Source organism: Leucoraja erinacea, chromosome 1 (assembly GCF_028641065.1).
Source record: "Leucoraja erinacea ecotype New England chromosome 1, Leri_hhj_1, whole genome shotgun sequence".
Lineage (NCBI taxonomy): Eukaryota > Metazoa > Chordata > Chondrichthyes > Rajiformes > Rajidae > Leucoraja > Leucoraja erinaceus.
Window position 1 is genome coordinate 168587355 of NC_073377.1, and position 23558 is coordinate 168610912.

Sequence of the window (23558 nt, forward strand, 5' to 3'; positions counted from 1 at the left end):
TCTGTACTCCCTCTATGGCAAGAATGTCTTTCCTCAGATTAGGAGACCAAAACTATACACAATATACACTATACACACAGGATATGGTCCTGTGCCTACTGTGTTCTGTGTGCTTAAGCAAAGCAAGAATTTCATTGTCCTATACAGGGACACACGACATTAAACTCACTTGAACATGGTCCATCACAAGTTTAGAATCAGACTGGAGTCTCTGGAGTTAGCTGTGCCTGTCTGTTGGGAGAGGTTCTGCATCCACAAAGGCTCAAAAGTCTCATCTATGGATAGATTTGCTGAATTTTAAATGATTATGTTGGTGCCAATGTTTTTGAGCCAACTCTAGTTGAGCTGTTATGCGTTGATGGTCAGAGCCATGGAGATGCTAGTACAGATTTGAATTTTTGTATTTTTGTTAAGAATCCAGTCTTTTTTTGGAGGGGAAACATGTATGCACTCATTGAACATTTCAGCCTGCTTGTTAAGATTTGGTTTTCAATTCAATAGGAGTTTCAGATTTCCCATGATACAGGAAGCCATCTCAAAGCCGATGGTGTACTCTCATCAGAGGCGGGCTTTGACCCTCCTTTGCCTTCCTGCAAGTCGGCACTGCAATCTCTGACTGGTGTCATTCTTGTAAAGGTGACCTGATTTTTGAATTGCCTCAACTTTGTTTGAGCTGATGTAAGTCCACAGGATGAGGTTGTTCTACAATTTTGAACTGCTTTGGAAAGCTTATTCAAAGTGGCCCTGAGGGACAGCACTGTGTGTGGAATGGCAAAGTACAAAGTTGTACAAATGGAAGTATATCCCTTGAGGATGAAAGTGAAAATTAACTGTGCAGGGCATTTGAAATTTACTAGGCCTGGATTTTATTGACTAGAAAATGTTCTTTTCTGGCACTAATTGAAAATAAAAAGAGAAAATTACTGAGACGTTGACATTTACTTGTTAAGGAACATAAATTATTTGTTTCATGGTGAGTCAGTGATTTTTTTATTTGAGGCCATGTTGTTTTGGGGCTTGCAGTTACATCCAGGGTGTGTGTGTGTGTGCGCACACATGCGTGTGCGTGTGTGCACATGCATGTGTGTGCGTGCGTGTGTGCACATGTAAAGGAAAAACCCGTGTGTCGGAACAAAGTGGCGGGTTTGGGATCAGAAGGTGTATTGGGGTCAGAACTGATAGAGGTCAGGCTAAAAACTGGGCCTGTGTTCAATATTATGTTAAGGGGTTGGACAGGCTAGATGCAGGAAGATTGTTCCCGATGTTGGGGAAGTCCAGAACAAGGGGTCACAGTTTAAGGATAAGGGTGAAATCTTTTATGACCGAGATGAGGAAAACATTTTTCACACAGAGAGTGGTGAATCTGTGGAATTCTCTCCCGCAGAAGGTAGTTGAGGCCACAGTTCATTGGCTATATTTAAGAGGGAGTTAGATGTGGCTAAAGGGATCAGGGGGTATGGAGAGAAAGCAAGAACAGGATACTGAGTTGGATGATCAGCCATGATCATATTGAATGGCGGTGCAGGCTCGAAGGGCCGAATGGCCTACTCCTGCACCTATTGTCTATGTTTCTATGTTCCTGATCTCCCGTTAGTTCTATTTTGCATTTTTAATGGGGTTACCATGCAACCAATTACATTGTTATACTGTTCCTACGCTTAATAATTTTAAAATGCAATAAATTAAATGTGCTCTTTGGAGTTTAAAGGAGGCATTCAAATATTGGAGGCAGTACATTTAAATAAATGAGTTAGATTTTTAATTTTAAAAGGCTGAGTTTTGACAAAAGTTTAGAGAAACTCGAAAATTTTAAATTTTGAAAGGAACTGTCAGAAACAAGTTATCCAAGATGGTTAAAGGTATGGAACAAGTTAATTTACAACAGTTGTTTCGCTATGCCATTTTATCGTAATTACTTACTTTCAAAGAATGAGGTTATTTGGCCCATTAAGTGGTTGCCAGCTCCCAGCAGCACAAATCCCATTTGTTTCTTTCCCCCTACTCCCTTCTTTGTAAACCTGTACCTTATTCTCTCTCATGTATCTATCAATTTTACTTCGGAGTCACGTGAGTGATTCCGTGAAGACCCCAGCTCCAGTGCGCATGCGCCATTATCGCACAGCGTGCAGAACGCGGCAGCCAGCGGGAGTCGGGCAGCTCCCGCATCCAAGGACGAGAGGTAAGTACTTACCTTAATCGGGCCTTGTGGTTTTTGCTCCAGGGGGAGCAAAGTGAGGCATGGTGAGCGGGCCCCGTTTCGACTCCAGCGTGGGGCCGACAGTGACGGGGAAAAGGTGCCACCCGGACCGCTAACGCTGCGGACCGCTGCTAGGAGCTGCGCTATACCGGTCCGCTGAACAGCTGTTCCGTACAGCCGCGGACCGGCGGGAAATGTTAAAAAACCCGACCGGCAGCCCTGCAGACTCCTGACCAGGAGAATCACCGCCCGGGAACCGCCACAACGCCGCCTGGAAAACGGCAGGCAGCCTCTACTTACAGGTAAGGGGAAATCTTACCAATTTACAGGTTCTACAGGAGCCATCTTCCTCCAAAGCTGGAACTGGTTGGAGAAGGCAAAATAAGTATGTCTGTCTCCCCAAGCCAGAGGAGGTCATGAAGTTCACCTCCAGGAGAAGGACTGCCTGCCCAACTCCACACGAGGGTCCTTATCTGGGAGGCAGCCACCGGTAGCGGTGGAGCTATTTCAATGCTCCCGCTCACTCGACACCGAGCCGCTCCCTGTGCCGCCGGTGTAAAGGGGCACTGGCTGAATGCCAAGGGAGCTGACTCCTACCCCAGTGCTATTGCACTAGCCATCTCCCTTGTCGAGGGATTGATGCAACAGCGGAGTGGAGTGCTTTGCCTCCTCCCATTTAGCGCATCCTTTATGCTCCTTTTTTAAGGGCTAAGGAGGCCAGGGCTGGGCTGGCTTAAGTGCTGGGCAGGCGGACGAGAACAGCAGTATGCCAGGGGAGCAGGATCAGGAAGAGCCACTGGGTGTCGTGGGCCACTACATGGCTCCTCCACGCGACCATCTTCCCAACAAAAGCCCTGCAGGAACAGGCCTTTCCAGAGGCAAATCCGCAGGCAGCTGGGTCTCGTAGACTCACAGACAAGCAGCGAATTCTACAGAAGGTCAAGATGTTACCACCTTTGCTCGCCTTTGGTGCTGACGCCTAAGATGTTCCCATATTTGGGATACTCGACTGAACGATGGTGCATATAGACCTGCCCGCAACCCCGAATATATGGGGCTATGCAAACCGCTGCTGCGGGGAAGAGGGAGCAGGCTATGGGACGAGCAGGACATCACATCCAACACCCAGCTGGCAGCACCCCTCGGCATCCACCAGCAATATCAAACAAGGACTGGTGAAAGCCTGGTGACCGCTGCAGATCCCCATAGTTCTTTTTAGACGGGGCCCAGAGCGGAGCCGTGGGAAGATGCGCCACCCCACCGACAGCACCAGCATACCAGCAAACTACGCCTTCATGAAAAACAACAAGCATGGAGGTAGGTAGTCTGGTTCCTCCCAGTTTACACTAAAACAAGGGTGTTCTACTAAACTGCATGGGGAGTGGGCTAAGCATGGGATGCTGTCACAAATAACCAAAATATACTCAACAGCATTAGAGGATAAAAACAAATTCAAATTGGGCATTTTACTGCCAGTTCAGCAATGCGCCCAAAGGGCTGTTTCTCCCTCTAAGAAAAGAGAAGTGAGAAGGCAAGCTGAACTAAACAGGCACATTACTAAACGGATTGGAATTTGTATCGAATATATTCACCAAAACTATAAAAGATGATGAATGTAGCATCATCATTGATCTAATATCACTAAATAAATCTGTTGAGTATATCCACTTTAAGATGGAGGTGGAGTTTTGTCACTGCCAGACATCTGATCTCCCTAGGATACCTATGGGGAGCATTGATATGGGAGATGCTAACTATCTTATACCATACACTAGGATCATTATAGATACCTAAATATATTTACCTGGATCATGGATATCCCGGTTAGGGCAACCATGGGAGCATATAGCATTTCATATGGTCTAAACCTCCGCCCTAAACTATTAAAAATGGCCATGAAAATATTAAGAAAACAAGCATAATCATGGCACATATTGGATGATATCCTCATATTAGGGGAAACAAAGGAATTAGCTGTGGAGCAGTTCTAGCTACGAAACAGCTCCCTAAAGCTGAGGTTCATCCCACGCCCAGATAAACCAGAATTGAAGCGTTACTACCAAGGATTATCTGGGCTTCAATAACAATTCCGTCCATATGACTGTTACTTTGCCAAGACACTTGGGTCACTATAATCAAATCATGAATGTACCCACTGAAGCTATATCACAATTAAGGTGGTGGGCAGACATATATTTGGCATAGTTTTCAGCCCTATTATCATCACCAATCCCAACTTGGTTATTTTTAAAAACCAATGCCAGTACTTTAGGCTGGGGAGCAACTAAACTCCATATCCAGCACAGGTAACAGATGGACCAAGTCACAAACATCGTTACTACACATACCGGGCATCAACTTCTTGGGATTGGTGATCGCCTATTGGGCTAAAAAGCATATGCATTTCAAATGCAGCACGTACATATGTGGTTACGGATTGATAATACTATGGTGGTGGCTTATATCAACCATATGGGGAGCATAATAATCATTGTTGTGCAACAAATTGGTCAAACAAATCTGTCAATGGTGTGTCAAAAGACATTTTAACTATCAGCTGCCTATGTCCTAGGAAGCTAGAACACAGTAGGAGACACCATGTCACGGGGTACAATTTATGATTACATTGAATAGATGTCATAACCCAAAATATCTGCTAAATTTATTAAGCAGTTTGAAAGCCAGATATCAATTTGGTTGCACAAGACGGAATCACCAGTAACCCATGTATGTGACTTAGGAACCAGATTAGAGGCAGCAGCGATAGATGCCTAGCCTATACGCTGGAAGGGGGAATTTCTGCTTTGCCTTCCTCCCTTCTGCCTCATCCGTCGGGCACTTCGCAATACAGATGGGATCTGTCTCCGAGATATTGAACGTGCCCGACCGGCCTACAGCCATGGTTCCCAGTTCATCACGACACGGTGGGCGAGTCACCTATGGATTTCCCTAGTGGACCATGGTTGCTGACTCAACCCAGTATCAGGCATAAGCCACCCATGCCAGGGAAACATCAAACTCCTGGGTGCAGGTTTTGAATAGACCTTACCAGGGACTGGGATTATCCAAAGGAACCATTACCACCATGTCGGCATCCCTGCGAACAGTCACTAAAAGCTAACATGGGTAAAAATACTGCCACGACGCAGGGAAAACGAACTATTCAACCACTGACGTATTGGAGTTCCTGGAACATCTACACCATGACTAAAAGGTGAGTTACAGTGCCGTAAATACAGCATGGAGCGCCTTATCTGCTTATCTAAAACCGCATGTCAGCAGAGCATGGGATCCCATCCACTGAAGGTAAACTTATGAAGGGCACTATGATATAAGCCCCAAACACCCAGGTATATACCCATGTATGGGATATTGGTGTGATATTGACATACCTCAGAGAATGGCACCAGCCAGATCCCTCAGCTTGCTTAATCTATGTTTTAAAAAAGGCTCATGCTTATGGCTCTCGTACACGCTCAAAGAGTCCGGTCACTCCATAAACTAGACTGGATACATGGTGATTACCCCAGACGCATCAAGTTCATATTTAGGTCTGGTAAAATCTAACTCGCAGGTATATGGATTCGGCACGAACTAGCAGGGTCGAGATCGCCTGTGTTTTCCGTGCTGTAGTCGTTATATGGCTATATGGACCAGGAACGCCCGATTCACTGGAGGGATTCCGGGCCTACCCACCAGAGTCCAGGTTGAGTGTGGTGACCCATCTACTACTATATATAGACACAACCCACTATCTTAGAGGGAGAGGAAAGCCTATGGGTCAACCACAGTAACCCAAAACGGGGTACGAGCCAAACCACTCCAAGGTGGCTCAAACAGGTACTGAAAGCTGCCGGAATAGATAATAATACATTTAATCCCATTCCACTAGGGCAGCATTGATATCAGCGGCTGAACGAATGGACATCCCGGTTGACCACATTTTCAATACAGCAGAATGGTCAAGGGAACCGCGTTCAGAACATTTTTTATTATAAACCGTTGATAAACCTGATTTAATTGCAGGAGAATATTACAAACTGCAATATTAATTTAAGCTCAGAGGAGCTCTGTTATGTTGTTATTGTTAACAAATACCTTTCTGTCTCTTTTGAAAGCAGATCCACTGGTTGATTACGATAACACTTCCTCCCTCATAAACTTCGGCAGTGAGTGAAATAAAAACTGTTACACGGTTTGAAATCACAGACCTTTGAAGTCTTCACGGAATCACTCACGTGACTCCGAAGTAAAATAGTAAGATTAAACGAGTACTTACCAGTACGAAGTTTGATCTGTATTTTATGAGGAGTTACGGTGAGGGATTAAGTGCCCGCCGCTCCCACCCTCATTATACAGATCAAACTAATAAACTGATGTCTCGTGATCTTTACTATCTTACTTCAAATATTGTGTCTATTCTGTGATTTCACACCGCTGCTTCGAAGTATGCCGCATGCGCACTGGAGCTGGGGTCTTCACTTAATCCCTCACCGTAACTCCTCATAAAATACAGATCAAACTTCGTACTGGTAAGTACTCGTTTAATCTTACTATTCTCTACCACAGAAGGCAGTGGAGGCCAATTCACTGGATGTTTTCAAGCGAGTTAGATAGGGCTAACAGACCCCATGGATATGGGAAGAAAGCAGGAACAGGGTAATCATTTTGGATGATCAGCCATGATCATATTGAATGGCAGTGCTGGCTCAAAGTTTAGAGTTTAGAAGGATGAGGGGGAATCTCATTGAAACATATAAGATTGTTGAGGGTTTGGACACACTAGAGGCAGGAACCATGTTCCCGATGTTGGGGGAGTCCAGAACCAGAGGCCACAGATTAAGAATAATGAGTAAGCCATTTAGAACGGAGACGAGGAAACACTTTTTCTCACAGAGAGTGGCGAGTCTGTGGAATTCTCTGCTCAGAGGGCGGTGGAGGCAGGTTCTCTGGATGCTTTCAAGAGAGAGCTAGATAGGGCTCTTAAATATAGTGGAGTCAGGGGATATGGGGAGAAGGCAGGAACGGGGTACTGATTGGGGATGATCAGCCATGATCACATTGAATAGCGGTGCTGGCTCGAAGGGCCGAATGGCCTACTCCTGTACCTATTGTCTATTGTCTAAAGGGCCAAATGACCTACTGCATCTGTTTCTAATTGTCCCTTTGATTTATTTTAACCACTTACACTAACATACAGTCCACAATCTATCTACCACACATCATTTAGAGATAGGAGGAAACCTGAACACCTGGTCTTGGAGATAATGTACAAATTCCACACTGACAGAGTCCAATCAAATCCAGGTTCTCGGAGCAGCTACGCAGCAGCACCAATTGTAATCCCACGGCCCTGCCCTGCCCTCAGGGAAAAAGCCATTTGGTCCATAAATGAGTAGATGGATGGATGGATAGATAGATGGATGGATAGATAGATGGATGGATAGATGGATGGATGGATGGATGGATGGATAGATGGATGGATGGATAGATGGATGGATGGATGGATGGATAGATAGATGGATAGATGGATAGATAGATGGATGGATAGATGGATGGATAGATGGATGGATAGATAGATGGATAGATAGATGGATAGATAGATGGATGGATGGATGGATGGATGGATGGATGGATGGATGGATAGATGGATGGATAGATGGATGGATAGATGGATGGATAGATAGATGGATAGATAGATGGATAGATAGATGGATAGATAGATGGATAGATAGATGGATAGATAGATGGATAGATGGATGGATAGATGGATAGATAGATAGATAGATAGATAGATAGATAGATAGATAGATAGATAGATAGATAGATAGATAGATAGATAGATAGATAGATAGATAGATAGATAGATAGATGATCCTTGCATTCACTGGAGTTTAGAAGGGTGAGGAGGGATCTTATAGAAACATATACAATTATAAAAGGACTGAACAAGCTAGATGCAGGAAAAATGTTCCCAATTTTTGGGCGAGCCCAGAAAACATGGGCCACAGTCTTGGAATAAATGGGAGGTCATTTAAGACTGAGGTGAGAAAAAACTTTTAATTATAAACAACTCCCTTGAGACTGGAATGTTCCCAGATACTTATTGTATTGTATGCTATTGTAAAGCCTCTGTTAAAGAAACCTAATTTAGACAGTGGGCAATTGCAGACCCATATCAAATCTACCCTTGATCAGCAAGGTGCTGATGAAAGTGGTATTCAACCAAATACAACACTTTCTGAATCAAAGTGACCTTTTAGGAGAAATTTCAATCTGGCTTCAGAGCAAATTACAGCACTGAGGCTGCCCTAATAAAAATAGCCCGTGACCTTTGAGTTAGCACTGATGAGGCCAAAGTCTCAGCGCTGATCCTCTTAGACCTCACAGCAGCTTTTGACACAATAGATCATGGTTTTCTTATGGATCGCCTTGAAAACTGGGCTGGCCAGACAGATCAGGTACTAAGTTGGTTCCAATCATATATAAGTGGAAGGAAGTACTTTGTTAGCCTTGGGGACTTGTGTGTCACAACTGTATGATATACCCTTTGGTGTAGCACAAGATAGCTGGGGGCCACAGTCTTAGAATAAAGGGGAGGTCATTTAAGACTGAGGTGAGAAAAAACGTTTTCACCCAGAGAGTTGTGAATTTATGGAATTCCCTGCCACAGAGGGCAGTGGAGGCCAAGTCACTGGATGGATTTAAGAGGGAGTTAGATAGAGCTGTAGGGGCTAGTGGAGTCAAGGGATATGGGGAGAAGGCAGGCACGGGTTATTGATAGGGGACGATCAGCCATGATGACATTGAATGGCGGTGCTGGATCGAAGGGCCGAATGGCCTCCTCCTGCACCTATTCTCTATGTTTCTATGTTTCTAAATGGATAATTCAAGACCTCAGTACGAGTGTAAAAAGCCCAAAGTCCTTACTACAACCAAAACAGATCAAAGTTCATGCTCTAGTGTTTTGTAGTGTTCGGATGCCTGAATGTTGTTGGGAAGAAGCTGTTCTGAAACCGAAAAGTCAAGGTTTTCAGACATGAAATAAAAGCAGGGAATTCTGCAAATACTCAGCAGGTCAGGCAGACAACACACAACCAACTGATTTGTGGTTAATGACTTTCTTCACAACCATGATCTAATAGTGATATTAGTTTTCCTTTTTGGCCAAGGAGGGCAACATGTCAGTCATCCTTACGGATAAAAGCAGCTATTGCCCTCACTTCATTTAGTACTGACCAGCGACGGCCCACATTCCATGAGCAAGAAGAATCAACAACCAAAACTAGAACATTTCGGAGATATTCAACAGATCAACCAGTACCCGTGAAATTAGGAAGACTTCAGATGTCAGGCCAATGAGCATTCATTAGAAAAACTTTAGCAATATAGTTACCGTTACTTTCCTGCTGTCATGAGTTATCTCTGTACCTGCTTGAGCTTAAAGTATAAATGTAAGATATATGGTGAACATAATTATATGGTTCTAATCAGTATCAAAACTAAATAACTGTTGACAAAACACACTTAAGTAAAAGCTTAAGACCTGACCTCTCTGTTTTGCCCTGCTATTTCCTGGTTGTAGTGGACTACAATATCCTCCATAATGTTTGTGACAAACACCCATCATTTATTTATTTGCCTCTGTACTCCACAATTTGAGATTTGTAATAGAAAAAAATCACTTAGTGCACATTGTCAGATTTTAATAAAGGCCATTTTTATACATTTTGGTTTCACCAGGTAAAAATTACAGCTATGTTTATACATAGTCCCCCCCATTTCAGGGCACCATAATGTTTGGGACACACCAATGTCATGTAAATGAAAGTGATCATGTTTAGTATTTTGTTGCATATCCTTTGCATGTAATGACTGCTTGAAGTCTGTGATTCATGGACATCACCAGTTGCCGGGTGTCTTCTCTGGTGATGCTCTGCCAGGCCTGTATTGCAGCCATCTTTAGCTTATGTTTGTTTTGGGGGCTAGTCCTCTTCAGCATATAAAAGACATGCTCAATTGGATTCAGATCGGGTGATTGACTTGGCCACTCAAGAATTGACCATTTTTTAGCTTTGAAGAACTCCTTTGTTGCTTTAGCAGTATGTTTGGGATCATTGTCTTGTTGTAGAATGAACTGCCGGCCAATGAGTTTGAGGCATTTGTTTGACCTTGAGCAGATAGGATGTGTCTATACACTTCAGAATTCATTATGCTGCTACCATCAGCAGTTGTATCATCAATGAAGATTAGTGAGCCAGTATCTTCAGCAGTTAATCTTCATCTCATCTGTCCACAAGACCTTTTTCCAGAACTGTGCTTGATCTTTTAAGTACTTCTTGGCAAACGGTTTAAGAAGGAACTGCAGATGCTGGAAAATTGAAGGTAGGCAAAAGTGCTGGAAAAACTCAGCGGGTGCAGCAGCATCTATGGAGCGAAGGAAATAGGCAACGTTTCGGGCCGAAACCCTTGGGTTCCATAGATGCTGCTGCACCCGCGGAGTTTCTCCAGCACTTTTGTCTATCTTGGCAAACTGTAGTGCTCTCTTTCTGCTTAATGATGTTCCAAACAGTTGATTTTGGTAAGCATAAGGTTTGGCTGATGTCTCTAACAGCTTTATTCTTGTTTCTCAGTCTCATAATGGCTTCTTTGACTTTCATTGGCATAACTTTGGTCCTTATGTTGATAAACAGCAAATACGATTTTTAAAGGTGATGGAAAGACTAGGCTCTCTTATACCTGCATTAAGGAGGCATTTAAACACACCTGAGCAATTACAAACACCTGTGAAGCCATGTGTCCCAAACAAGGCTGCGAAGGATGATCTTATGCAGCACTAGATATTGTTCGCATGGCTTTGGATTGCACAAATGCAGATCTAGTTGGCTGGTGTATATTATCAATGGCAGTAATAGAGTGGTGGTGATGGATTGTGAATGCTGTGAAGCTGAAGGATATCAGCGACTTGTGTTTCACAATTTGCTGCCAGTTTTCTAATCTGAGCCTCAATAATTGTAATCTATTAGAGGACAAATGACTGGTGTGTTGTAACTCCTGTTTAAACAATGATATTCAGAGCTGACTTTGTAGCAGCAACAGTCTGATAGATGGGTCTCGTCATTATGCAGCAATGCTGCTTTGCTTTGTATATATTTGTTTATTGTGATTAAATAATTATCAGACTACCGATTTGCATGATGATTTACTGCAATCATTTTCCTTCCTTGCAGTGTTTAAAAATATAATTTGGAAAGTATACAGATTGCCAACAGCCAATGGCAGGTGGCTCTGTGTACGAGAACAAATGGCTGAAAGCACCCTGTCCTTCCACATCCCGAAGCAACTGATCGAACTCTTCATCCAGGAAGATACAAGAAGGTAAAATGCCACAGGCAAAAAGGTCAAGACTTTTTTCATCTTTAATCATTGTAAAAATTTCAGGCATCACATTTAAGAAGTTATCTCTTTTCAAACCCCCTGCTAATTTTCTGTGATTCATTTGAAATTTGACCCCATTAGTTGCACTTCACCTAGACTTTGTAAATGACTAATGCCCCTGTCCCACTTAGGAAACCTGAACGGAAAACTCTGGAGACTTTGCGCCCCACCCAAGGTTTCCGTGCGGTTCCCGGAGATTTTTGTCAGTCTCCCTAATGGTCGAAAGTGGTTTCCCGCTTCTTCTATGTTCCAGCGATTATTTCAAAAAATTCAAAACCGGCGGCGACTAAAAATAGGTTATCGTTTTTAAAATTGGGGATTTTTTAGTCGAAGCCGGATGCGATGCTAGTTGAAGGTGGTTGCCGGAGGTTGCAGGTGGTTGCTGGAGGTTGCAGGTGGTTGCCGGAGGTTGCAGGTGGTTGCTGGAGGTTGCAGGTGGTTGCCGGAGGTTGCAGGTGGTTGCCGGAGGTTGCAGGTGGTTGCTGGAGGTTGCAGGTGGTTGCCGGAGGTTGCAGGTGGTTGCCGGAGGTTGCAGGTGGTTGCCGGAGGTTGCAGGTGGTTGCCGGAGGTTGCAGGTGGTTGCCGGAGGTTGCAGGTAGTGGAAGGTAAGGTTTCCTAAGTGGGACAGTGGCATAACTTGATAGAAGTTGTATGTTAATTCAGAAACTGGATGATAACTGAATAATCATTTGCAAAAGTAATGCTTCACTCTGTCCAGGTTTTCCAGGCACTCTTAACACTATCGTACAGCAATATATTAAGCCTTTAGATTCTTTCCCAGAGAAGTAATGCAGTCAACAGTTGATGTAGCATTTTAATTTAATCAATACCATTTGACTTCTGAAACAAATATCTATTGAAGTTTATCAGGATGTTTCTGTACGGTTAATAGTTGCAGTTGAATATTACTGAGGAGACTGTGGAAAAAGCTTGAGCTGATCCCTGTGTCTGACTAACACACCTCCAAATGCAGGCAACGTGCCAGACATTTGCCGTATGGGTTGTATTACAATTTCTGCATGTAACGAGCATTTAACCACATTGGAGCCATGAGTCTGAAGGGAGCCAATAGTGTGAATTGCCAACACTGAGTAGGCTTAATGTTTCAAGGTCAGTTTATTGTCACATGTATCAATTAAGGAACAGTGAAATTCAGATTGCCATGCAGTCATACTGATAAAGAACAACAAGACACCCAAATACATTTTAAACATAAACTTCCACCACGGCGACTCCCCTACATTCCTCACTGTGATAGATAGACGGCAGAAGTTCAAAGTTCAAAGTAAACCTTATTGTCAATTCAATTATGCAACAGTAGTTACACAGAGTATTGAAATTACGTTTCCCCATACTCCAAATGTGCAGTAATATTAAAAACACAGACAGACAACATACCAATAAAAATAGACAATAGACATTACATTATTGTAATGTACAAAATATACAAAAAAAGGTCAAACTTCTTCCCTTCTTTGTTCTCCCACGATTGAGGCACTAGAACCTTCTGTTGTCGGGGCGATCCCAGCTCCCGCATCGGGGCGATCCCAGCTCCTGCATCGGGGGATCTCAGCTCCCCGCGCCGGGCAATCGGACTCCCGAGTCGGGGTTGGTCGAACCTCCTGCGGCTTGGAGCTCCCCGACATCAGTCTCTACACGAGACTGCGAGCTCCTCGATGTCCCAGACAAGGGATCGCAGGCTCCAATGGTAAATCCACGGCCCCGCGGTGGGGCTCAAAGTCAGTCCCGAGCAAGGCCACCAGCTCCATGATGTTAGGCTGCAGAGCAACCGGAGATACGATCCGGAAACAAAATTGCCTCTCCATCAAGTTAAACTCTCCGAGGCCCATTTTGTCTGCTCCCTTCAAACTAACTGGGGCCCCTGTTTCTCGCGCTCCCTTTAAGCTCGCTAGAACCCCATTTTCCATGATCTGGCCCTTGTGGCTAAAGGGATCAGGGGGTATGGAGAGAAGGCAGGGATGGGATACTGTTGGATGATCAGCCATGATCATATTGAATGGCGGTGCAGGCTCGAAGGGCCGAATGGCCTCTACTCCTGCACCTATTTTCTATGTTTCTTATGATCTCTTTAAATTCATTCTCGTGCTCTTTAATCTTGCTGGGATCCTATTTCCCACACAATCTTTGAACTAGCCAGACTCTTGAGAAAAATTGTTATGCGACTATGTAACATCACAACAAAAACAGTAAAAGTGTGTTGGAGTATTACTGGGAGTAAATATCCAATCATCCAGAACGTCTGGTAGTCTGGCACGACTGAGTACCAAGGGTGCCTGATTATCAGAAGTTCTGTCAATTATCTCCCCTCCTCTGCAGTAACGATACGAATTATCTTATTTATTTTCATTTCTTGTTGCACTTGTCATTTGTGCAAAGTGGGTTTGAACTAAAGCTTCAGCAAGTAGCTGGTAGGTAGGAAATAGGCAACGTTTAGGGAAATAGGCAACGTTTCGGGCCGAAACCCTTGGGTTTCGGCCCGAAACGTTGCCTATTTCCCTCGCTCCATAGATAGTATAGTATATCTTTATTGTCATTTTCCTGAGTACTCGCATACCCAGAGGAAACAAAAAAAGTTACTCAACCAGTGTCCATTCAGTGTGCAGTAAAAAATAAATAGAAATAAAAATACATATATCATGAACAAATTAAACACTCTACTCTCTACTAAACATCAACAGGCGTTCCGATCGGCAGCGGCACGACAGTGGCTCTGCTGCAGTGTGTCCAGGTTGGTGGTTGGTGCTGCTGCACCCGCTGAGTTTCTCCAGCACTTTTGTCTACCTTCGATTTTCCAGCATCTGCAGTTCCTTCTTAAACAAATTCGTCAACAAATAGCTACTTTATTCTCTAATTTCTGCTGAAAAAGCTGTTTAAAAAGCCAAAAAAAAAGGCATGGTTCAACGTGCAGTAAATAAATCCTGGCTACAATTTTAAATCGTGGGAACAATGTGCTCATGTTCCGTGTGTGCAAGCATGCCAAATTGAGGCACTTTATGACCTGGGTAGTTTGTGCTTGTGGAACTTCATGGTAACTACACATTCTGACAGCCAGACATCTGGGCATAATCAGTAGAGTAGTTTGATTTCGGCAAGGACAGGCCATTTTTAAAATAAGATTTGTATTATATTTCAGATTTACTTGAAAATGTAATTGCCCAGAAATTAATCTCTATTTTGTTAGAGCTAACTAAAATCTTTTTTGTTTAAATAAATATTTTTATTAGAAGCAATGTACAGTCGTATAAACTGTGACATATAACATCATACATTTTGTGTACAACTTCTTCAATTACCCGATTCAATTCAATTCAATTCAACTTTAATGTCATTGCACAGATACAAGTATGGGTACAACGGAATGCAGTTTAGCGTCTGTTCGTAGTAATAGTGCAATATAGAAATAAAAATACAGAATAAGCAAACAATGTGGACGGAGAGACTGGAGAAATCTATCGGCGGGACTCCGAGTTCAGCAATGTGATAGTGTTGTTGTAGAAGCTGTTCCTCATCCTACTAGTACGAGACCTGAGGCTCCTGTACCGCCTCCCTGATGGGAGGAGGGCAAACAGTCCATGGTTGGGGTGGGAGGGGTCTTTGATGATCTTCCCGGCCCGTCTCAGACACCGTTTTCGGTGGAGGTAACTTTTTGTTTTAAATTTTAAAAATACCAGACGCAAGAAAGGAAGAAAAAATAAATGATTCAGGAAAGTAGCGGCGTGTAATCCCCAGAAGTTAACAATTTGTAGTTTGTGGATGGATAGATAGAGAGAAAGAGCCCATAAAGATGTAGGGAAAAAAAGAGAAAACCAGAATGGAAAAGCAAAAAAATAAATAGAAAACAAAAGGGGGAAGAGAAAAAACGCAGAACAGAAAAGAAAAGGAATATACCTACTTCATACCTTTCCACACCCATCACCCAGTTCTGAAACAGTTAATTTGTATTGTATTCTTGTATTGTATTGTATTCAAATTTATTGTCATTGTCTCAATTTGAGACAACGAAATGAATTTCCCTTACAGGCAGTATCATAAAAAAAAAAATCATTAAAAAAAAAAAAAAAAAAAAAAAAAGCAGATCACTTCCAAAAGACGTGGTCTGCATTTATGGAACTATTACAAGCATAAGGTGCAATAATAAGTTATAACATAAAGGCTACCAGGACCTGGTAATGGGGGGTATAAAATACATTTTTTTATAAAAACACGGTTGGTATATCCTTTTTTGCGGAGTTTTGTGTTACAATAGAGCGATTGATTTTCCTTTCTTCTTTTTTTTCTTTTCTTTCTAGGGTCTTATTTCTTTTCTTTACTTACTTCTCTAATTCCTTCCCTAAGCGGTTCTCTTCTCCCAACACTTTCCTGCACCTTCACGATTCTTGCTTACTTTCCTTACTTCTTTTATTTCTATCTTTTTTAAAGCTCAAAAAATGAAGTGGTACAACATAATGTAATAAGATATATGTGATGTATTAATGTGATTTACTGTACTGCTAATATTTTTTTTTAATAAATAAATAAATAAATAGATAAATAGATAAATAGATAAATAATGAATAAATAATAAAACATATTAAAAATAAAATTGAAATTGAATTTTAAAAAAAGCACAAACACAGAAAGTCCATGACACAACATAACATAAATGGCACCAAGGTGAGGATGGCACCATAGTCCAGCCAGCCTCCCCTCCGTGTTCATCCGTGGTCGGGGCCTTCCGAGCACCCGCAGTCGCCTCCCCAGGTGGCCTGATGTTCAGGCCCTCACGCCGGGCTGGTTGGACAGGTTGGGGGAATGGGCAGATGCATGGCAGATGAAATTTAATGCGGATAAATGTGAGATTATACACTTTGGTAGCTAAAACAGGAAGGCAGATTACTATCTAAATGGCGTCAAGTTCGGAAAAGGGGATCTGGAGGTCCTTGTACATCAGTCTATGAAAATAATTTCCAGAGTTATGTTGCACCATATTATACTTGAGCTAACTAAAATATTAGTAACAACTACACTTTCTAATCCGCTTTTACATTGACATCAACAATAATGCATTTCATACCGCTGAGCTGGAGTTAGGATATTATGGTCATAAAACAAAAACAATTTGAGTAGGATATTGACAACATCTTTGTTACAGAACTTTCATAAGCTATTAGATCAATTTAACAATTTAAATTATTTTGAAGTAGTTAAAATCACTTTGAACATGTTTTAAAGAATTAAGAACATGGAAAGAGACATTATTCATAAAATGCCATATAATTCCCTCTTCATTGTAGGGAGTTCCATACCAGTACTGACGTGATGTCCCACATCATAGCATGGTCAGGCAGCCGTTATCAGAGTTTAACGGTATATCAGGGACTTGTGCATTTAGGGTGGGATTTCGAAACTTCCCAATACTCGGTGGATGTTGTGGGGATGTATGGAATGTCAATGGTACAATGCAGGACTTGTATCATTTCCCAGCAAATTCTGGCACAGATATTTCAACACTTAACTTACAATACAATTGACTCAGTCCTGATCACCCAGAAGCACAGAGACGATGAGCTACACTGCTAAGAATGTCTTAAGTTGTATATTAGGGTCTTCGAGATAATTAACTGGTGGTGGATTCAGCTTGCAACATTTGTGATGCTCGGCCTGGGAAAGGAATATAACAGTAGTTGTTTCAATTTGTAATTAAATGCAATCTAACAAGCACAGGGTGGGGCAAGGTTCAAACTTCATTCTGTTCTCTTGGGAAAAAATCATTTGATAGCCAGGCATAGGTATCAAACATTAGCAAATTTGTAGATGACACAAAGCTGGGTGGCAGTGTGAACTTTGAGGAGGATGCTATGAGAATGCAGGGTGACTTGGACAGGTTGGGGGAGTGGGCAGATGCATGGCAGATGAAATTTAATGCGGATAAATGTGAGATTATCCACTTTGGTAGCAAAAACAGGAAGGCAGATTACTATCTAAATGGCGTCAAGTTAGGAAAAGGGGAAGTACAACGGGATCTGGGGGTCCTTGTGCATCAGTCTATGAAAGTAAACATGCAGGCAGTGAAGAAAGCGAATGGCATGTTAGCCTTTATAACAAGAGGATTCGAATATAGGAGCAAATAGGTCCTTCTGCAATTGTACAGAGCCCTAATGAGACCACACCTGAAGTATTGTGTGCAGTTTTGGTCCCCTAATTTGAGGAAGGACATTCTTGCTATTGAGGGAGTGCAGCGTAGGTTTACAAGGTTAATTCCCGGGATGGCGGGACTGTCATATGCTGAGAGAATGGAGCAGCTGGGCTTGTACACTCTGGAGTTTAGAAGGATGAGAGGGAATCTCATTGAAACATATAAGATTGTTAAGGGCTTGGACACGCTAGAGACAGGAAACAGATTCCCCATGTTGGTGGAGTCCAGAACCCGGGGACAAATATCAGTACCAGCGTCATGCACCACGCTCTGTACTAAGATTAAATAATGAGATGTATACACAACAAAACTGATGAGAAAATAAGAGCAGGGGTGGGCCTAATGAGCCCGATCCCATTTAATAAAACCCTAGTTGATCCACCCTAGGTGTGTCTGTGCCAGTTCTACATAGCCCTTCATTTTTGCACACTTTCAAAAATGTATGTATAAAAGAGAACTGCAGGTGCTGGTTTATATCTAAGTTAGACACAAAATGCTGCAGTAACTCAGTGGGTCAGGCAGCATCTCTGGAGAGAAGGAATGGGTGACGTTTCGGGTCGAGATCCTTCTTCAGACTGAAGAAGGATCTCGACCTGAAACATCGCCCATTCCTTCTCTTCAAAAATGTATCTATGTCCTCTTTTAAATACCTCCAGTAATCTAACTTCCACAACCATCTAGGATAGAGAATTGCAGCAAAATACCACACCCAGTGAAACAAAATTCCAATGTATGTTTTAAATGACTACAGACTTTGTTTTGTAACTGTATCCCCTTGTTTGCAACTCTACAGCAAGTAGAAACTTCTCAACATCTGCAACATCCATCTTGCCATGTCACCTCCCGTATCCAAGATCTTGTATGTTTCAATAAAGTTAACTCATTCTTTTAAACTTTCAAGGGTACAAGTCTAACTTTTTTAACTGTACATAAATGAACAAATGTCTCATCACTGGAATTAACCGTATAACCATATAACCATATAACAATTACAGCACAGAAACTGGCCATCTCGGCCCTTCAAGTCCGTGCCGAACACTTATTCTCCCCTAGTCCCATCTACCCGCACTCAGACCATAACCCTCCATTCCCTTCCCGTCCATATACCTATCCAATTTATTTTTAAATGATAAAATCGAACCTGCCTCCACCACTTCCACTGGAAGCTCATTCCATACAGCTACCACTCTCTGAGTAAAGAAGTTCCCCCTCATGTTACCCCTAAACTTCTGTCCCTTAATTCTCAAGTCATGTCCTCTTGTTTGAATCTTCCCTACTCTCAATGGGAAAAGCTTGTCCACGTCAACTCTGTCTATCCCTCTCATCATTTTAAAGATCTCTATCAAGTCCCCCCTTAACCTTCTGCTCTCCAAAGAATAAAGACCTAACAAATATATATTTCCTGGACTGTGTCTAATGCTGATCTATACTGCCTAAATAACAGGACTAAAACATGACTCCATGTACAGCTTCACCCACACCCTGTGAAATTTAACAACACGGCCCTATTTATCATCTCTCTTGCAGTAAAAGCCAATATGCCGTTGGTTGCCTTAATTACTTGCAGCAACTGGATGCACGCCATCATTTTGGGTTTCACACACAAAAATACTTGGATCCTTCTGTAAGTGATTGGGCAAGTACATTGGAGTATTCCATTACGCATGCCATACCAGTCTAAAAAAAAACACATTTATTCTGACGGGATTCACGGCGATAATCACCAAAACTCCACAGACAGCATATTCCAAATTTCTTCAAGTTAGAAGGTCAATGGCAGAGAAAAGCTACCACGTGGAAGTTCCTTCCAAACCATACATCATCCTGACTTGGAAATAGATCGCCTTTTCTCCACCACTACTGGGTCAAAATCCTGTAAGATCTCCTCCTTAGCAGAATTATGCAGACATACCTCAAGGAATGCAGATGTTTAAGAATGCATCTTGCCATCACCACCTCAAGAACAAGGGGGGCGTGGGAAATTAAATGCTGGCCCAACCTGCAAAGCACAAATCCTTTGAATGAAAATATTTGATGTGATGTGATATTACATGTCTTCTGGAACTCCCAGCTGAAACTAGTTCTGAAAAACATGTTTTACTGATAAATAAACCCGCTGAGTTTCTCCAGCATTTTTCTGTACCTTTTACTGATAAATGTTTGGTTTGGGATACTGTACTTAATATGGTTTTCTAAATACTAATGCATTTGATTTGCATTGATGGATGTCTCAAAAAAACACAAGACAGTTCTGTGTTTGTATCTGCTTTAACAAATGTTAGTTGACCAGTTATATTATTGCACCAACAATAACCTCTAAGCACTGATAAAAGTGATTAACAAGACATTGTAATTCTAAATATAATTTAATGCTAATAAATTAGCAATCAGTTGTTTCTTTGAAAGCATTTTAAGAAATATTTTTGCTCTGGTTTGAGTTGCACTGCAAGGGTGATAAAAATTAATGTAGTGTGAGAACACTTTGATACGGTAACCCATCACTTGCTTAAATCCAGTTCGGATGACTTCACTTTCAAAATTACCACTCGCATTTTATGTCAGTGTAAAGATGAATGCCTGCAGCATAAAGAAAATTGCAATAGTCAACTGTTCTATTCAAAGAGTGATATAAAACTGCTCTTGAAGTGGCCATGATATCATAAGTTTAATACTAAGTATACTCAAAATTTGTTTTATTTTATGAGAGATATGGATGTCAGTGATAAGGTCAGTATTTAATGCCTATTCCTAATTGCCCAGATGAAAGTGGTGGCGTGCTGTCATTTTGAATCACTTGGTTTATACTCTTTAGAATTTAGGAGATTGAGAGGGGATCTTATAGAAACTTACAAAATTCTTAAGGGGTTGGACAGGCTAGATGCAGGAAGATTGTTCCCGATGTTGGGGAAGTCCAGGACAAGGGGTCACAGCTTAAGGATAAGGGGGAAATCCTTTAAAACCGAGATGAGGAGAACTTTTTTCCCACAGAGAGTGGTGAATCTGTGGAATTATCTGCCACAGAGGGTAGTTGAGGCCAGTTCATTGGCTATATTTAAGAGGGAGTTAGATGTGGCCCTTGTTGCTAAAGTGATCAGGGGTTATGGAGAGAAGGCAGGTACAGGATACTGAGTTGGATGATCAGCCATGATCATATTGAATGGCGGTGCAGGCTCGAAGGGCCGAATGGCCTACTCCTGCACCTAATTTCTATGTTTCTATCACAGCAGTTCCAGAGTGCTGCTATGCAGAGAGTTACGGGATTTTAATCCATTGGCAATGGGCAGATTCTTCCAAAGACCAACTGGCTGTGTCTGCCAATAAGGATTGTACCAATGAGAAGTTGTATGATTAGCCTGACAGAGTTAATGTGTGTGTTTAGCTGAGTGGAGGGGGACACCTCTGTGACTTCTCAGGAGCAAGTAAAGGTGGCACAGTGGTCAACAGGTAGTGTTCCTGCCTCACGTCTCCACCAAAGGTCGTCGTTCCTAACAGTAAATGAGTGTTGAAATGTAGGCCTGGATTTGTTGTATGATCTGACTTACTAGGAGTAAGTGAGTTGTACTCTCCTCCTATTATGCTGAACCATTTCCAGCCCATTTATTAGGAGTTTATATTTTATTTAATTCTGACATGTGCTGGCACAGCTTTTAGAAAACATAGAAACATAGAAAACAGGTGGAGGAGGAGGCCATTCGGCCCTTCGAGCCAACACCGTCATTCATTGTGATCATGGCTGATCGTCCCCTATCAATACCCCGTGCCTGCCTTCTCCCCATATCCCTTGACTCCACTAGCCCCTAGAGCTCTATCTAACTCTCTCTTAAATCCATCCAGTGACTTGGCCTCCACTGCCCTCTGTGGCAGGGAATTCCATAAATTCACAACTCTCTGGGTGAAAAAGTTGTTTTCTCACCTCAGTCTTAAATGACCTCCCCTTTATTCTAAGACTGTGGCCCCTGGTTCTGGACTCGCCCAACATTGGGAACAGTTTTCCTGCATCTAGCTTGTCCAGTCCTTTTATAATTTTATATGTTTCTATAAGATCCCCCTCACCCTTCTAAACTCTAGTGAATACAAGCCTAGTCTTTTCAATCTTTCCTCATATGACAGTCCCGCCATCCCAGGGATATTGTACTACATCCAGTGGCGGACTGGCCAGGATGTCAGCTTGCCCGATGGCAAGTGGGCCCCTGATGAAGTGGGCCCCCTTTGTCTCCTGGCAACCAATATTTTTAGACCCAGTCCGACACGGACTACATCTTCAGTAGTACTATAATTATCCTTTTTTAACTGGTAATTTATTGATACTTTGCTGTTCAACTACTTTGAAATTAATGATACAAACTTATTTTGATGCCCATGTATTAGGCTGCAAGACCTCGAGGAACTCGGTGAGCTTTCTTCACATTGGGACACTCTTCGGAAAAATGTAACCCTCCACTACCAACAGATGATTAACAGCTATCAGGAAGTACTTGCAGAGCTCAATAAATTCTCAGGTACAATATACAGTGCAAGCAACAAAATAGAGGCCCTGGTTATTCAAATAAGAGCCATTTAGAATTTGCTACATTCTTGTCATTTCTTTTGTGAATAGACGGGAAAATGGTCCGTTTTACTTCTGAAATCATTGTGAATATTAAGGGGAAAAAAATCAGAATTGATCTGCAACAACTTGAGAATTAAAATGAATTTGAATTTTAGTCTAATTTTGATTTCTCTCCAATAATGTTCAATAATCCAATAATCCCAGAAAGACCAATTTAAGGGGAGCCCAGGTAGACAAAAATGCTGGAGAAACTCAGCGGGTGCAGCAGCATCTATGGAGCGAAGGAAATAGGCGACGTTTCGGGCCGAAACCCTTCTTCAGACTGATGCAGGGTAGGGGGGTGCGGGAAGAAGAAATTAAGAGGAGGAACAAGAGGGCTGAGGGAGAGCTGAGAAGGGGACGAGACAGCAAGGGCTATTGGAAATTGGAGAATTCAATGTTTATGCCGCTAGGGTGCAGACTGCCCAAGCGGAATATGAGGTGCTGCTCCTCCAGTTTCTGGTGGTGCTCACTCTGGCCATGGAGGAGGCCCAGGACAGAGATGTCGGATTCGGAGTGGGAGGGGGAGTTGAAGTGCTGAGCGACAGGGAGATCAGGTTGGTTAATGCGGACCGAGCGGAGGTGTTCGGCGAAAGGATCGCCAAGTTAAATCCGACTACAAAAAACAGAGGAGTTCAGAATTCCATTTAAATATTTCAGAATGCTATTTTAATGGGTTTAGTATCCGAGACCATTAGCTGAAAAAAATCATTGCTCTTCTTCTGCTGATGTGCTCGTGGTTTACTCATCAGTGGTTGAAGAAAAGCCCTCTCTTAACCACACGAGGCATGTAGAAAATAGATGTTAAATACATTGACAGTGTGAGCTACATTGTCAATTTAAAGATGATTTGCTTAGAAAGGAATTTTCTCATAACATGTTCTAACACGGTTTTTACCATGATATGTTCTGATGTATGATTCCATGCAGCAGTAACATCAGGGGATTTTTACAAAGTTATCTGGTACCTTGTGTCAATATATTTTGGATCGAATTGAACAGATTTTACAAATCAAAATTGGACCTATAAATTTTAAGTACATTTTTAATATCTTATTAAATTTGGTCATATTTGGAAAAATAATTCTGTGGGTAATTTAATGAATATTTTAAATGAAAATATAATTAACAAATTTTTA

General features: G+C 42.2%; 1 protein-coding gene across 1 annotated transcript in view; it reads left to right on the top strand.

Moving 5' to 3' along the window:
* The window catches only part of inpp4b (inositol polyphosphate-4-phosphatase type II B), a 613166-nt gene that overhangs the window by 475425 nt on the left and 114183 nt on the right, over positions 1 to 23558 (top strand). Inside the window, 2 exon segments of the mRNA XM_055647772.1 lie at positions 11428 to 11575; positions 22200 to 22330. Of these exon segments, the coding sequence (XP_055503747.1) occupies positions 11428 to 11575; positions 22200 to 22330 (279 nt within the window).